This window comes from Marmota flaviventris, chromosome 10, assembly GCF_047511675.1.
Source record: "Marmota flaviventris isolate mMarFla1 chromosome 10, mMarFla1.hap1, whole genome shotgun sequence".
Lineage (NCBI taxonomy): Eukaryota > Metazoa > Chordata > Mammalia > Rodentia > Sciuridae > Marmota > Marmota flaviventris.
In genome coordinates this window covers 42,822,199-42,838,023 of record NC_092507.1, presented here as the reverse complement: position 1 = coordinate 42,838,023, position 15,825 = coordinate 42,822,199, and the positions used below count along the sequence as shown (strand labels likewise).

The following is a 15,825-nucleotide window of genomic DNA, read 5'->3' as shown; positions in this document are numbered from 1 at the left end:
GAATGGCTTCTCCCCAATAAAAGGGATTCAGCATGTGCTCGCTCTCTCTCTTTCCACGGACCCCTAAAGTCAGAGGAGCCGTCACAGGACTCAAAGAAAAAGGTATTTCTCTGTCTCTGTGTGATTATTTTGTGCATCCTAGTTCACTTGGAGTGACTTTGAGTGTTTTAGTCATGGAACGCCACAGGAAAGCTAAAGCTCAGAGAGGGTAAGTAACCTGTTCTGGGACCATTTGGACTACCATCTCCAAAGTTTGTGCTCTTGCTAGATGTTCTCTCAGTTCTGGCCCTGGAGCCCCAGCTAATGCCCAGCAGGGAGGAGGAGGCATTGTACAATATAGCCCATGCTCTCCCTTCTCTGCAAGAGAACCATCCCAATAACTGCAATGAAAGCCCCTGAGTGTTTCACTGCCCAGAAAGAGAGCAGAGAGTAGGGGAGGAGGGGACCACTTGGGCCCAGCATCTGACTGGTGCCCTTGAGGCACAATTGCTGGGGCAGTCAGGGCTGGCAACCCTTGGGAAGTTCCCAGGGCCACCTGATGCAGAGCTGGTGCAGGGCAGGCCAGGAAACTGAGTGCTGTGTGGCCTGGGGCAAGTCCTCACCCCTCCTGAGTTCCCACTGCTGTAAAATGAGGCCATGGCACTCCCTGAGTCCCAGTTTCCTGAGGTCCTGGATGCTTCGAGGGGACCTGAGGACCTGTGTCCATTCTTTCCAGCTTCTTCCTCTGTCTTAAGCTGCTGCTAGAACTGTCCCCGCCACCCTACACTGGTCATTCTTCCTGCTTCGAAATGAGACACCTGAGAGCATAAAATGGGTGGGAAGAGGACTGCAGACCCCGACACCCGCCAGCTGCAGCCCCTAGGCTGGCAGGAATCAAATGTCTTACAGCCCTAAGGGTCAGCAGGTTGGTGGTTGCTAAGAGCCACAGCCAAGTAATATGATGCATGGCATGTTTGGTTGAAAGGTGACACCAGCAAGCCATTGAGATGATATGATTATGTTAAGATCTGCATTCATATGGATATTGGACTCCTGCTGTCCACCTCGGCCTGCTACGGGACTCCTGGAGAGTTCCCATTGGTTGGGGAAGTGTGGTAGGAGGGAATTCCGGAGAAGGGACTTCCTGTTGGGGTCCCGGAGAACGCTGCGTGGGTCGGTCTTCCGGGCGCTTCCGGGGCATTGGCGGCAGTTTCAAAAATAAAGTTTGTTCCTGCTTGAGTGGCTCGTGATTTTGTGCCCAGCCAGACTGCGGCAGGTGGTGAACAGACTCCTGGGAGAAAATTAGGGTCAACACGCCAGCATGTGGGTACAGGCAACGACCTTCTCATTAGGACCCCTGAAGCTCAGGAACTAATGCCAAGAGTTAATCAATGGGATGGCATCATATTAAAAAGCTTCCGCATAGCAAAGGAAACAATTTGAAATGTGAAAAGGGATCCTACAGAATGGGAGGAAACCTGGGCTAGCTTCTCTTCTGAATATACACAGAATTCAAAAAACTTAACACCGAAAAGAACCCAGTTACTAAATGGACAGATGAACTAAACAGACACTTCTCAAAAGAAGACATACAAATAGCCAACAAATATATGAAAAAATGCTCTACATCATCAACAATTAGGGGAATGCAAATCAAAACTATACTGAGACTTCATCTCACAATAGTCAGAATGGCAGTCATCAAGAACACAAATAACAGAGGGGTGTGGTAGCGCACATCTGTAATCCCAGCAGCTTGGGAGGCAGAGGCAGGAGGATCATGAGTTCAAAGCCAGCCTCAGCAGCTTAGCGAGGCCCTAAACAACTCAGTGAGACCCTGTCTCTAAATAAAATACAAAATAGACCTGAGGATGTGGCTCAGTGGTTGAGTGCCCTTGAGTGCCCCTGAGTTCAATCCCCAGTACCCTCAACCCCACAAAAAGAAATTACAAATAATAATAAAGGATCTGGAGAAAAAGGAACACTTTTACACTGTTGATGGGACTGTAAATTAATAAAACCCCTATGAGAATGAAAAGGCTAGGCATGGAACCACCATATGACCCAGCTATCTCAGTTACTTTATCTTTATTGTGAAGAATTAAAGTCCTCATATGGTAGTGATACACACATACCCATGTTTTTAGCAGAACAATTCACAATAGCCCAACTATGGAACCAGCCTGGGTGTCCATCAATGGATGAATGGATGAAGAAAATATGGTGTATGTACACAATGGAGTTTTATTCAACCATAAAGAAAAAAGAAATTATAATCATTTGTAGGAAAATGGATGAAACTGGAGAACATTATGTTAAGCAAAATAAGCCAAACTCAGATGGTCAAGGGTTGTATGTTTTCTCTCATATATAGAAGCTAGAGAGGGAAAAAAAGGTGGGGAGGTGGGGGATCTCATGAAAATCAAAGGGAGATTAGTAGAGGAAAGGACCAGGAGGTGAGAGGAGAGGAGGGAGGGAGGAATTATATCATTATATTGTGTACATGTACAAATGTGTAACAACAAATCCATCATTATGTTCAACTATAATACACCAATAAAAAATGTGAAGAATAAAAAAGAAACTCTCATACACAACAGTGGGGATGTAAACAACTCTGCAAGTCCATAGGCTTGCAGTCAAAGCTGGCCTGGGATCAAATCTCAGCTCTGGCATTTACACACAGTGTGACCTGGGGCAAGTTAGTTAACCTCTCTGAACCCGTTGCATCATCAATCAAATCTCATAGAGTTATTGTGAGGGTCAAGTGAGGATGTGTGTAATGTGGATGGTGTAGTGCCTAGAGCTTAGTAGCTGCTCAATAAATAATAGCTACAACCCTTCCGTTCTTCCCCTCCCCTGGAGGGTCAGGGTTGTCGATGGCAGGAGCTGTGACATTAAGAAGTTCAGGGATCAAGGTACATGGCCTCTCCTCCATCTTGCCAGGTCCCTGCTGCCCTTCCCTCATGGTTCTTGGTGACAGCCTGAGCACAGTCAGAGGTGGCTCCACCTGGACTGTAGCAGAAACCCAAACAAAGGGACATTTCCCATGCCTGAAGAGTCATCTTCTAAAGGAACACTAAAGAATAAAAAAAAAAAAAAAAAAAAAAAAGCCAGAGGCTAAAGTCAAAGAAGTCAAAAAAGACCAGAGTCCGGAGGGCATGACCTAATCATCCCGGATGATGCCATGCTCCACTCTCACACCCATGGCAGACATTGCTAATCAATCACCGAGCTGCCCTCAGAATCCTGCTGAACCCAAGCTTCACATAGCTTGTACCAGTCAATGACAGGAGCCCATCCCCCTCAGCCCCTTCTGCTTCAGGGCACATCAGCCAGGCTTACAGCTGCCAGCACTGACTTTTCTTTGCTTACTTCAGGCCAGCAGGGCCAGGAATGAACAGCCACCAGCCACTGTCAATCAATGGCCAGCAGGGATGGGGACTAAAGCTGCAGTGCCCTCAGCCTCCGGTCCGGTACCTCACGGGGGTGTCTTCTCCACCAGGGTTCCTGAATGCCCCAGAAGGGCCCCGTTCCACTAGCACAATGGGAGCTGGCTGGCCCACGAGCTCTTGGTGAAGCCCTTTGTCCCTGTCCCCTACCCCTCACTTCCCAGCCCACGTTTCTTGGGCTCATTCCCATTTACATCCATTTCCCTTGGTTCTTGTCTTGGGGTCTGATTCTGGGGAATCCTAAACTCAAACACCCCTTCCTCCATAAAATAAATATCCCTTTATTTTATGGAAGGGAAAGAGTGGTTTTCCCAAGCCAGAGCCAGAGACAGGGCCCTAATGAGAACCCCATTCTCCAGGCCTAGGATTTACTCCTTCCCAGTGTCATTTGTTACCTCTTGGGGGCTGTCCCTGGTCTGCCCATCCCACTCCACCCCCAGGGATTCTATTTCCCAATGATCACAGGTTAGAAAACCCAGGGGCACCAGACACAGTGTGCAGGGAGACTCTGCCTGAAACCCCCGGACTTATTTCAGAAGGTGACACCTCTTTTCTCTTGGTGCTGGTCCTTAGACCAGGCCCATAAACTTCTAGAGCCCCAGTGTCCTGAGCAGTGGAGTAGGTTGCTGGGGAAACCGTACCATGCTGGTGTGTGGAAGGAGCTCCCTGACTTCCCCCACCTCAGATGCCATCTCAGGAAAAATAAGAACCCACAGTGCCATGTTTTAAAAGACAATAATCCAAAACTATATTTGCTTTGTAACTTTAGTGGCAAATGCATATTCTTTCAGCTGATATTTCCTACTTAATTGAACAGGAGAACATCCATGAGAAAATGACCCCTGCTTTCTAGCACTGGAATGTAACTCTGGATATTTCTGCCTGTACCCGGCACCCTGGTGCAGCCAGTGCCTTGAGATGCTGCAGTCTCACCTTTGATGTGGAGGAAAAAGCACATGCTAAAAAGTTTACAGAGTTTAAATCTCACCCCTCCACCCACTGTGTGACCTGGAGCCCAGGGTGGTTTCTCCCTCTCTGAACGTCAGGCTCTTCATCTGTGCAGTGGGAGTGAGGAGTTCACCTACTGTGCTGCTGTCAGACTGAGCGTTGCCTCCCTGCCCAGTCCTCTGCCAGGGAGGCAGCTGGGAGGGGACCACCCACAGAAGAGGGTGCGGCCTCTTGTTGTCCCTCCTCCAGGTAGCCCCTGGTGACAAGATAGGGTACCTGTTGAGTTCTCTGCTCTGTACCTCAGTTCCTGAAGTCTGGGTGCTGGAGGCATGAACAAGATCTTCCCCCAGGTAAGAGCTGCCCTGAGCTGGCTCCTGCCCTCAGGATGGTAAACCCTGCTCCTAGGAGTGGAGAAGAAAGGGGGGTCCTTTGACACCCTGCTGGGCCACCAAGGTGAGTCAGAACCCACCCTACCACATGGCAGGGGTCCCAGCAGGTGAACCAGCCAGAGTTCAAGTGGCCAGTGCTGGGCAGGAGCCGGGAGCCAGGTGCACAGAGACCGGGAAGCGATCAGCACTGTGGCAGAGGGGCCCCAGGGAGGAGCGGCCGGAGCAAGTTGCAGGATGAGTGTTTGCCAAGTGGACCACAGAGGAAAAGGGATTCCGCCCCATCAGCGAGTGGAAATGGGAGGCAGTAGCAAGAGTGTGGAGCACTCAGTTACAGCTGTGGGACCAGGAGTCTTATCTGAGGCTCTCAGCCACCCATTCTGAAGACGCCCTGAGGCTGGGCACTGCCTCTCCTAAGGCTCTGTTCTTTTGGGCAGGGGGATGTCACCCGCAATGCTGCTGCTGGAACCAAAGCCCGCCCTGGAGGGAAAGGTAAAGGACCTGAGGCCTGTGGGCCTCCTCCCACGGGTGGGGATGCCTTGGAGCCCAGCAGCCGGCTGCAAAGGCACAAAGAGGGTCCAAGCCTCCACTGTCCTTCTGCCCCCCATATAGATGGCATCTGTTCCCAGCTTCCTGGCCAGTCATGCCGACAGTCAGTTACTTAATAGGACTGTTCATTATCTCCATGCACAAGCATTTATGGGGCACCTACTGTGTGCTATGTCCCTCACAGGCGCTGCGCTGCTTACAATGCCCCCATGTAATGTTGAGAAAGGAGCCCAGAGTCAAATCCCTGACTCGATGAGTGACATGGGCAACTCTCTGTACCTCTAAGGGATCAAGCACCCCAGGATCACACAATTATTTAGCACTTATCATGTGCCACTGACTCACGGTGCTACCAGGGCTATTTATTCTCTTTGCCTTTATGAAGTAAAGGGAAGTAAGAGCATGTATTTATTGAGTGTCTCCCATGTGCCTTGTCTTGACCCACGTTTGCTCTATGACAAAACAGACCCAAAGAGGAAGATGGCAGCAACAGCTATAAAGAATCCACCCTACTATGTGTCTGGCTCTGCACCATCTCTTTCAATCCTCAGAACAGCTGTTTGCAGGGTTGGGTGTTATTAAGAGCAATAACAGATGAGACAGCTGAGGCTAGGAGGTTTGGGTAATCAGGTCACCATCACCCAGCTGGAAGGTGGGAAAGACAAGGTTGAAATTCTAACCAAGGTCCCTCTTGTAGCAAAGCCCAGTGCTTTTTTTGTTGTTGTTGTTATGGGCGCTTACTACTGAGCCATATCCCCAGCCTTTTTTATATTTTATTTTGATACAGGATCTCACTAAGTTGCTAAGGTGTCTCTAAACTGCTGAGACTGGTTTTGAACTTGCGATCCTCCTGCCTCAGCCTCCCCTGGTGCTGGGATCACAGGCACGCTCCACTGTGCCCGGCCCAGGGCCTTTGCTGCTCTGCACTGGTGTTTCTGTTTCCAAGTCCTAGCTCACGGTGGGCGTGGCTGCCGGACCAGCAGGTTCCTTTCCTCCATCTGTCCAGGGAGGCAATGACACATAAAGATTTTGGGGCTTTGCAGTATGTCATCTTCTCCTGGGAGTGAGCTTCAGTTTAGCAGGTTCAGCACTGAGTCCCCCCTCTCCCTTCCCCCAGGGACCCCACCTTGCAAGTAGCCTATGCTGCACAAATATTTGAGAAGTGGCTGCTTGGCTGAGCAGGACACCTCCCCTTGCCCAGCTTTGCACTGTCTCCCGGGTTACCTGCCCTGTGTTTACCTGCCAGGGCTGCAGGGATTATTGGCTTTAGAGCCTCCTGTCGACCTGCTTTTGTCACCTCTCCCAGCACAGGGCACGCCCACATCCTGTCCTGCAGGCCATCCACCAGCTTCCAGGTTTCCATGGCCTCTCCTGGAACACCCTCTTTAGGCCTCCCTGGCCTCCCCTGCAGGGGTAGCGCCCATGCTTCTGAAGCTGCATGGAGCTCACGGGGCACCTGGCCCACACTTTCTTAGCACCCTTTACACCTAACGCCACCCAGGTCCACTTCTAACTGGCAGGTGGCTCTGGGCAAGTGAGTGGATTGAGTGGAAATGACCCAAACTCATCAAATTGATAGCCTTCCCCTGGATCTCTGGCTGAGTATATTCCCAAAGTATTCACAAAGCACCTACTGTGTGCCTGCCTCAGAGGTAGTAACAGATATGAATCAACCTGCTCCTGCCCTTTTTTTTTTTGGAGGTATCTGTGACCTGGACCTGACAGTAGCCCACACTCATTCCTGTGTTCATGCTTCACCTTCTAATGCAACCATAAAATTTTGGGGAACAAAATCAGAGCCACAGTTACTTTTGTGTCCTCTTCAGAGCAAGATACCCAGAAGGTCCTCAATTAAGATTTCTTTCATTATTTTGCCAGCAAGAGAGGATAAAGAGAGGATAAAGGAGCAAAGTGTAGTCCTAGGAGCACTGCTATACACAAGAGAGATGCTCAATAAACACTAAGAATAGCTCACACCTAGCACTTACTATGTGCAAATGCTGTCCTGGTATACTAATTCAACAAACTGACCCATACGATGGTCCCCATTTTCCATATGAGGAAACTGAGGCACAGAAAAAATAAGTGACTTAATGTTGCTCCCCTAGGAAGTGGTGGAGCTGGGACTCCAGTGTACTGACAGGCTTTAGAATGGACAAGCAACTAAAATCCTGGAAAGGATACCAGTTGTGGCATTTGACAGTGTGGACGCACATCCTAGCTTTTCATAGAGTAAACTGGACCTTTGCTTCTCTGAACCTTAGTTTCTTCATCCATCAAAATAAAGGGTGGTTTTGCTGGGCATAGTGGTGCACACCTGTAATCCCAGCGACTTGGGAGGCTGAGGCAGGAGGATCACAAGTTCAAGGCCAGCCTCAGCAACTTAGTGAGATGCTGTCTCAAAATGATAAAAAAAAAAAAAAAGGGCTGGTATAGCTCAGTGGTTAAGCACCCCTGAGTTCAATCCCTGGTACCAAAAAATAAATAAAGGGTGGTTTTGAAAAATAGAAATAATGGTCATGAAGGACTTGATGTCACTTCCACCCCACAGTAGGGACTGAATGCACAGGTTTCCATCTCTGCATCCTGAGAAGGCTGCCTGGAGCATAGGCGGGTGAGGACTGTGGAGGATGAGGTCTGGAGCAGAGGCCAGCCGGGTAGCACTTGGTGGTAGTGGGTTGGCAGGGAGAAGCCAGAGCCCCTTGGAGGATGCAGGAGCCCTCTTTCTGGGAAGTTCTCCTGCCCTGGCCTTCCCTGTGGGGGTGCTTGCTGGGGCCAGATCAGTGCAGGGGACCCCTGGGCCCAGTGCTAGCCACTGGCTGCAGCATCAACATGTGTCCCAACCCTCACAGCAACCTGCGGCCCCTGCTGCTCCCGACGTGGGGCCTGCCTCTCGGCCTTCCTGCTGTTCCTGCTGGCAATGCTCGCGGCCCTCATCACCCTGGTCACCATCGTTGGACTCCCTTCACGCACATCAGGTGGTCATGAGGGGATGGGTCAGACCTGCTGCAGGGTACGGGGAGCCCAGCCCTCCCTGGCTTCTGCAAGTGCTTTTTGCATAATTCCTTAGGATGCAAACGCAGACACACACTGTACACATGTCTCTGAGCCTTGGTTTGCACATCTATGACACGAGTTGTTGAGAAGACCCAGCTCTGATGTCGCCTCCTCCTGGAAGCCTTCCCTGACTCCGAGGCTGGGTTAGGTGCCTCATGTCAGCCCCCACAGCCTCCACACTTCTCTTCCCCTATCCCGGTCACCCAAGAGATGGCTCTGCCGCCAGGCAGGGTGGGTGTAAGGGGACAAGATGGGGAGAGAGTGAAATTCACAGTCCTCTGCATTCCTGTGCAGGAACAGGGGACTGAGCAGAGCTGGGAATACGCAAGGAGTCGCAGTCACATGCCTGTGTGCACATGCGTGTCTGTGAGCCCGCGTGTGCCAGTAGTGTTTGCATGCACCTGGACGCACGGGTATGTGTGTCAGTGTGGGCGTGTCCACGTGTGGGCCTGTTGTCGGTGTCTGCATGGGACTGTGCATGTAGGTGCAGATGTCTGTGTGAGCATGCGTGTGTCAGTGTGGGCGTCTGTGTGTGTATGTCTGTGACAGCCTGGTGTCCCTGAGCGCTGGCCTTCTCACACTAACCGAGGGTGCCAGGAGCTGAGATGTGGCTCACGTGAACATACACACACACACACACACACACACACGCACACAAACCTGCTGCCATCCCCAGTGAGCACACACATACACGTGCACAGTCTGGGTCCAGGGGACATCTCATCTGCCAGTTTCTTTCCTAAGTCTTAGGAGCAGCCCTAGGGGTGAATATGTGGGTATCTCTTCTCTCTGAGGGGGGTGACAATGACATTTCAGGGATGCTTGGGGAACAATGGGATGAAATTGAGACCGTGTTCTGTGGACCATGAAGCTGAGCCCAGATGTGAGGGATCATGACCCACAGTCCTCATGACAGCCCAAATACATTGCTTCTGAGGTTTCCCTGAGTGGAGCACTGTCCCCAGAGCCTCCTGTGAGAGTGCAGATAAGTCTTCAGTAAGAGCCGGGACCGAGGCTGATTGTGTGCCTTCTGTGCTCTAGGTGTGTCTACAGAGAAGCGTTTACTGCACCCACATGAGTCCTACGGGGGTGGGCTTTGGGTCTCATTGTGCCGGACTTAGCTCTCCTCTGGGAAGCCCTCCCTGGGTCGAGAGGTCAGATCATCTGCTCAAGGTTATACACTGGGATTTAAAGGATCCCTACCATTGAGTAAACAGGGCCGGTGTACTGTCCCAGCCTCTCAGGGTGGAGCTTGGGTGGGGCTCAATGCCCGCCTAGGTGCTGCCCTTGTGAGCACCACCCTGACTCTCTGGGGCCTCCCCTACCCACACAGGGGCCCAGGCCTGTGTGACGCTGACTAACAGGACAGGCTTCTTGTGTGGGGACCGGAGGAGCTGCATCTCCGCCAGCCAGGTGTGTGATGGCCTTCGCACCTGTCCCCACGGCGATGACGAGGATGAGAGCTTGTGCCGTGAGTGCCCCTTAGTCATGCCCTGCCCAGATCAGCCCTCCTGAGGGTGGCCCCCACCTCATCTTTCCCTGCAGCTCCACTGAAGCCTGACCATCTCTGAGCAAGTCAGGCCCCAGGCCTTTGAAGATACAGTGCCTCTGGCCGGAAACCCCTGTCCCCACCCTGCCTCAGTCAGGTATACACGCGTACATGCCTTCACTGTGCACCTCCACTCCCAGAGGACCTGTATTCGTCCTTCAAGAAAGAATTCAAGGGCGAAGTAGCCTCCAGGAAGCCTCCCCTGATTCCTGCACTAGGTTGAGGGTCCACAACTGCCGTGCCTCCCTGGGACCCAGCCCTAGGCTTATTGGTGTCATCTCTGCAGCCCCATCGGACTCAGCTCCCCTGGGGCAGTTCTGGTCTGCTTGAGCTCGGCACAGATGGGTATCTGGAATGACACCAAATGAACCAGTGGACGAATGGATGGGAAGACCTGGACCCACACCCCAGAGGCCAGACAGATCTCAGGAGAAAGGAGAACCAGCAGGGGGGAGATTCAGTACCTGAAGCCCCAGGGGGGAGAGAGCCTGATGAGGTGGAGTGGAGTCAAGCCGGCAGGGACAGTGCCTGGCGCTCAAACCCTGAACAGCCTCTAGTCGGTGCCCCAGCTCCTATCCACCCCCTCTGCCAGAAGCCCCGACAAGTCACCAACCTCTGCTTGCATATTCCTGGGATGGGGAACTTGCCACCTGGGGTGGCCGCCCCCAGCTTTGAATGCTCTTCCCAAGGAAAGGCATGCCTTGTCCTGCAAGTACTGCTATTTCCAGTGTTTTCCCAGACTGGTTCCCGCCCGGCTCTCTCCTCGACCCCTGCCCCAATAGACCATCTTTCAATCTTTCTCCTGTGATGGTGGTTCTGCATGGATTTGGGGGTTCCCTCTCTGGCCTGCTTCTTTAGGTCACACCCTGAACTCCCACAGTCACCCTCCAGGGGACCCGGTTCCTGCTCCCTCCCATTCTACCAGTGTACACATACCAACTGCCCATGTCCCTCTCCCTGGTCGGGCCCCAGAAACATCCATCACACTCCTGCCTGAATCTGTCCAGTCCAAGGATCCCCAGTCTGGATCTTTTCCCTCCAGTATGGATGTGGCCTAAGTTTGTGTGAACTTTGGATTTTCCTGTCACACGGCTGCCTAACACAGAGCCCACTTTTGAGAAAGGTGCTCTGGGTCCCTCTCATGAGGCGTGTAAGCCACACCTGCTTAGTTCTGAGACCCAAGTGCAAGAATCGCACCTGTTACATTCCAGTTGGAGGAGGCTTCCTGGAGGTGAAGGAGTTTGAACCTGGACTTGAAGGCAGAATGATTTAAAATTGGTGTCAAGGAGACTCTTCTGGAAGGAGAAATAGCGCAAGCAGTGGTGTGGTGGGGAGACGGAGCTGGGCAGGGGGTGAGGAAGGGCGAGGCAGCCCTCTGGGCCTCTTGCTGGATGCACAGGCAAAAAAGTACTCCTCTCCGTGGACTTGACCTCCTCTCCCACGAGACCTGTGCCCTTCCTGGGACGAGCAGGAGGTGACCCTGAGTTTGACAACTGCCAGGGTGGCCAGGATGATCCACCTCCAGATGGCCCCAAGGTAGCTGTGGCTAGGTGTGAACTTCTTCCTGCTTCCTCTGTCCCTCTGCAGGAGATGTGCCCCAGAACCTCCCCAGCTTCCTTGTGGCTCGCTGTGGAGACCTGGCCTCCTGGATCTACTCAGACCAAAAGTGTGATGGGATCAACAACTGCGGGGACTGCTCAGATGAACTGAGCCCAGGTGGGGGACTGGCACAGGAGGGACTGGGGCAGGTGGCCAGGCCGTGGCCAGAGGGCAGAGGTTGACCAGGGAATCTGTGAGGTTCCACTCTACCTGCCTTCCCTGCATCCCGGGAAGAAGCTTTCTACTCCTGCTTGAATGCCTCAGGGTGGGGTGCTCACTACCTCGGGGCCTCCTGGCGGTTCTTTCTCCTATGAGGGGCAACTTACCTTTGAGGGCACAGATGAGGACACTGGGACCCAGAGGTCATCATGTAAGGAGACGTGCATGGCCCACCTGGGATTTGAACCTGGGTTTTCCCCATGAAGAAAGCAGGGCAAGAATGGCTGGACCCGACTTGTATGTAGGTAAGCTGAAGCTCCAAGAGGAGAAGGGACAGCAAGTGACAGAAAGGGACCTCAGGTGAAAACCTGTCTCCTGACTCCCTGTCTGGAGTCTTGCTCCTTTAAATCCCTTCCCTGGTGTTCAATCAACAATCACGCCCAGAACACCGTTGGGCCTGGGCCTGGTACAAGATTCCAGTGGGGGACAGTCAGGGGTCAGAGAAGGATGCCCCCAGGACTCACATCATGCCGACGACAAAAGGAAATGCTGGGCCCTGAAGGAGGCAAGGGAGGCTTGTCAGGAGAGGTGACGTTCCAGGGTTTCAACAGCTGGGCGTGCTGGTGCATGCCTGTAATCCCAGCTACTCTGGAGGCTGAGGCAGGAGGATCACAAGTTTGAGGCCAGTCTGGGCAATTTAGTGAGACTCTGTCTCAAAATAAAATAAAAGGGACTGGAAATGTAGCTCAGAGGCAGAGCACTTGTCTAGCATGCACAAGGCCCTGGGTGTGTTGCCCAACACCGAGGGGCGGGGGGAATAGATAGGGTTTCAACAGGCAGGGGCTGACATGAAGTCCAGGGTACAGGGTACAGGGTACAGGGTACGGGGCAAGGGAGAGAAGTCTGTGAGGCACCATTGGGGAACCTTCAGGGGTTGGTGTAGCTGGAGTTAGGGTAAGGCTGGGAGGTAGAGCAGGTGATAGGGAGGGGGAATCAGCAGCCATTCATATTTGAGCACTACTGTCTTCCTTAATAACAACCTTGAGTAGATGCAGAAACTGAGGCTCAGACAGGGTGAGGGAGGAAACACCGAGTAGTGGGGTCTCAATTCTCTCCTCTGCAAGAAAACCAAGAACACAGTCAGCCCATGTCAGATGGGGTGGGGTTACGGGGAGCTATGGCAGGTTTCAGAGCTAGGGAGTGCCCTGGGGCCTGGAGTGCTCCAGGACACCACAGTGGTTCTTCTACCTGCTTTTATCCCCTCAGTGACTGCATGCCCACCCTGTGACGCTGGGTGGTGGCGCTGCTCTCCAACTGTCTTCAAATACTGCAGCTGTATCCCAAGGACTCTCTGCCAGGACCACGTGCAGCACTGCTCTGACTGGTCCGATGAGTACTCCTGTCCCGGACCCTGAGAGGGCCTTCCAGGCCAGCGGGAGAGGCTGGTTGGAATGGCACTGGTAACTCTTCACAAGAACGTCAAGTCCTGGACCAAAAGGCAAGAGGAGCTTCAAAATCTTCTAGCAGGATCTACACACTGTATCTCAATAGGAATTGCCTCTTCACTTTTCCAGTTGCTCAGCCACTGCTTGAATGCCTCCAGTGACAGGGAGCTCACTAACACGTTGTCAGTTTCTAACAAAGACGAGGAGAATCTGCCCCTATGGTTTTAGGCCTGTCTCTGAGACAACGCGGAGGAAATGTGGTCCTCTGCTCCATGCCAGGCTTGCTGATCCCAATCATGTCCCCTTTAGAAGAAATGTTTGAGACTTAAGTGTCAAGCTAGGAGTTTAGCCCCCAAGGGGGGTACATAAGTAAAGTATATGCCACTCCCTGCCTATTTGGTATCTAAGGCAGATGGTGCTGGGTTTGGAGGCCACTTTAGCTAGCTGAGCAGCCCTGGGCTCTTGAGGAAGGGGCTCTATTTTGGTCCCAGAGCTGGACTGAGCCATTTCTCTGCATACTTTTCCAGCTTCACAGCACCCAGGCAGGTAGGGATAGATGTCTCCATTAGACAAATGAGGAAACTGAGGCCCAGAGCAGGAAATGGCTTGCCCAGGATCTTGCAGCAAAGTCAAGGCTGAAACTGTTCCACGTACCCAGACAGGTTCCATGTGCCCTCAACCTCAAGACCTTTCTAAAAGCTACCAATATGGTCCTTCCTTGGCAGGGGCAGTCTCTAAGGGGTATTATAAGAGGTAGCTTGAGGGGCAGAAATGGTCCCACACTTATTCTGAAAGAGAGTCTTGGAATCTGGCCAAGGGGAGGGTTCTTGTTAAAGGAGACAGGTGTGTCCCCATTGGAAATTAGTGAAATTGGTTTTAGATAGCAGTCTTGCATATGTTTTGAACTGAAAATGAGCATTGGAGAGGCTGGTGAGCCCCGGGTCACTCTTCCCCTCTTTCATTCATTTGTTCGTTCATGCATCAGTCTCTGCTTTCTCTGGGCAAACCAGGAGCAGGGTGCTGGTCCCCCCAAGAAGAGAACTGGGTCCCAGCACAGGAGGAATATGGAGTCTTACGGAGATCACACCTCACACCCTGGAGGGATGAGTGGGACAGCAGGAAATTCTGGGCCCCAAGGAAGGACCTCTAGGAGCCAGGACAATTACATCCCTGACTCTGAGCAACTGGAACCAGTTCCTGGGACAGGGAACCTCTGGGCTCCTGCCAGAGGGACAGTCAGCCTTCTGCTCTGTCACCATTGGCTGGGTTTCTTTCCAACTGCAGCCCAAGCAGGGGCTATGGGGGGTCTCAGGCATCGAACTGGCCTTAGGGGGCCGGGAGGCTTTTCAGAGGGTGGGGTAGAGGAAAAGGACATTCCTGAGTTGGTCCATGTGAACTGAGACGTGACAGGGTACAGCTCAGCCAGGGAATGTCCACCCAACCAGTGGCCAAAGCATAGGGTGGCAGAGGAGACAGCTGGAGAGGGGGGAGCAGGGACCCAGCATGATGGGCACAGCATGTCGCACTTCATCCCAAGGCCAGTGAGGTGTCATGGTGGGGGGCGTGAAGCAGGAAAACGGAACTGCTTTTAGAGCACTTAAGACCTCTCACTTGTAGACAGGCGGCTTGTTGAAGGGCATGTTTCTGGTGGGGACCAGAACCAGACGCATGGACTCAGAAACCTAGGTGCGTGCCGTGACAGCTCAGTATTCTGTGCTGTCTCTGGAGGGCTGGAAAAGCTTGCTCAGAGGGGTCCCCTGTCTCAGGAGCTGGTTCCAGTTGCTCAGAGGGGATGGCTGAGCAGGGCCTTGACCTCGAAGAGGACTGAGCCAGGAGGAAAGCGGGAAATGGAGGACAGATGGATTTGGGACAGGAGTAGGGGCTGGGCAGGGACAGGCAGCCAGGCGCAGGGAGGGCACCAGTAACTAAAGGAGCATGAAGTGTTCCCTGTGCCCAGACTGCACAAGCTGTAGAGACGGACCTTGACTGAGAGGGTGAAGTAGCTGCAACCAAGGCTCAGGAAGGATGACTGAGCACCAGGTTAGCTCACAGCCTTGCCAAGAGGGCAAAGTGAGATCCAGAATGCAAATGCCATCAAAAAACAGAAGAAGGGTTGCCAAGAGCCGTGCCAGAGGCTCTGGGGAGTATTAGCTGCAGTGTTTAGTGAGCACTTAGTCCAGGCTTGGCACCGCTGCAAGCCTTGTCTCTGGAATATCATTTCCTCCAATTCTCAAGAACCTGGTTTATTACTCACACCCTTCCAGAGGCACAGAGAGATGAAGCTGCTTGCTTACCATCACATAGCCTTCAGGATAGAGCCAGGAGCTAAACTTACACAGGCCCAAATTCTCAGCCCATCACAGCCCTCCTGATGGCTCACTCTATGTCAGCCTGGTCTTCCCAGCCAGGAATGGGGAGCCAGGGAGCCACAGCCTGCAAACAGGAAGTGGCTGAGGTTGGCAGAACCTGTGTTTATTCCTCTGTTTATTGATTTTTCCTTTCAGAAAGGAGCAGGTGCCATAGCAATATCCCAACAGCGCTGCTTATGCAGGCCCCCAGAGACAGCAACGCAGGGCAGCCTGGCAGGCCCTCCCCAGACCAAGGAGGCAGAGTAGGCTGGAGCAAGAACCCAGAAGCCCGTGTCAATATTTGTCTTCTCTCATCCTCCCTGGCCCCAGCAACAAGATCAGGACTTTAAGTAC

At 52.6% G+C, this 15,825-nt stretch overlaps 1 protein-coding gene across 2 annotated transcripts; it reads left to right on the top strand.

Annotated features, from left to right (window-relative positions):
- The first annotated feature begins 4,708 nt into the window (after positions 1-4,708).
- Positions 4,709-13,093, top strand: Ldlrad1 (low density lipoprotein receptor class A domain containing 1). Of its 2 annotated transcripts, XM_027944892.2 has the most exons (5): positions 4,709-4,729; positions 5,203-5,257; positions 9,705-9,842; positions 11,508-11,636; positions 12,945-13,093. In XM_027944892.2, the coding sequence occupies exons 1-5, from the start codon at positions 4,709-4,711 to the stop codon at positions 13,091-13,093; spliced, it is 492 nt and encodes a 163-aa protein (XP_027800693.2). The 2 variants fall into 2 exon arrangements, with proteins under 2 accessions (XP_027800693.2, XP_027800694.2); XM_027944893.2 differs by lacking the exon at positions 9,705-9,842.
- Positions 13,094-15,825: the final 2,732 nt, after the last annotated feature.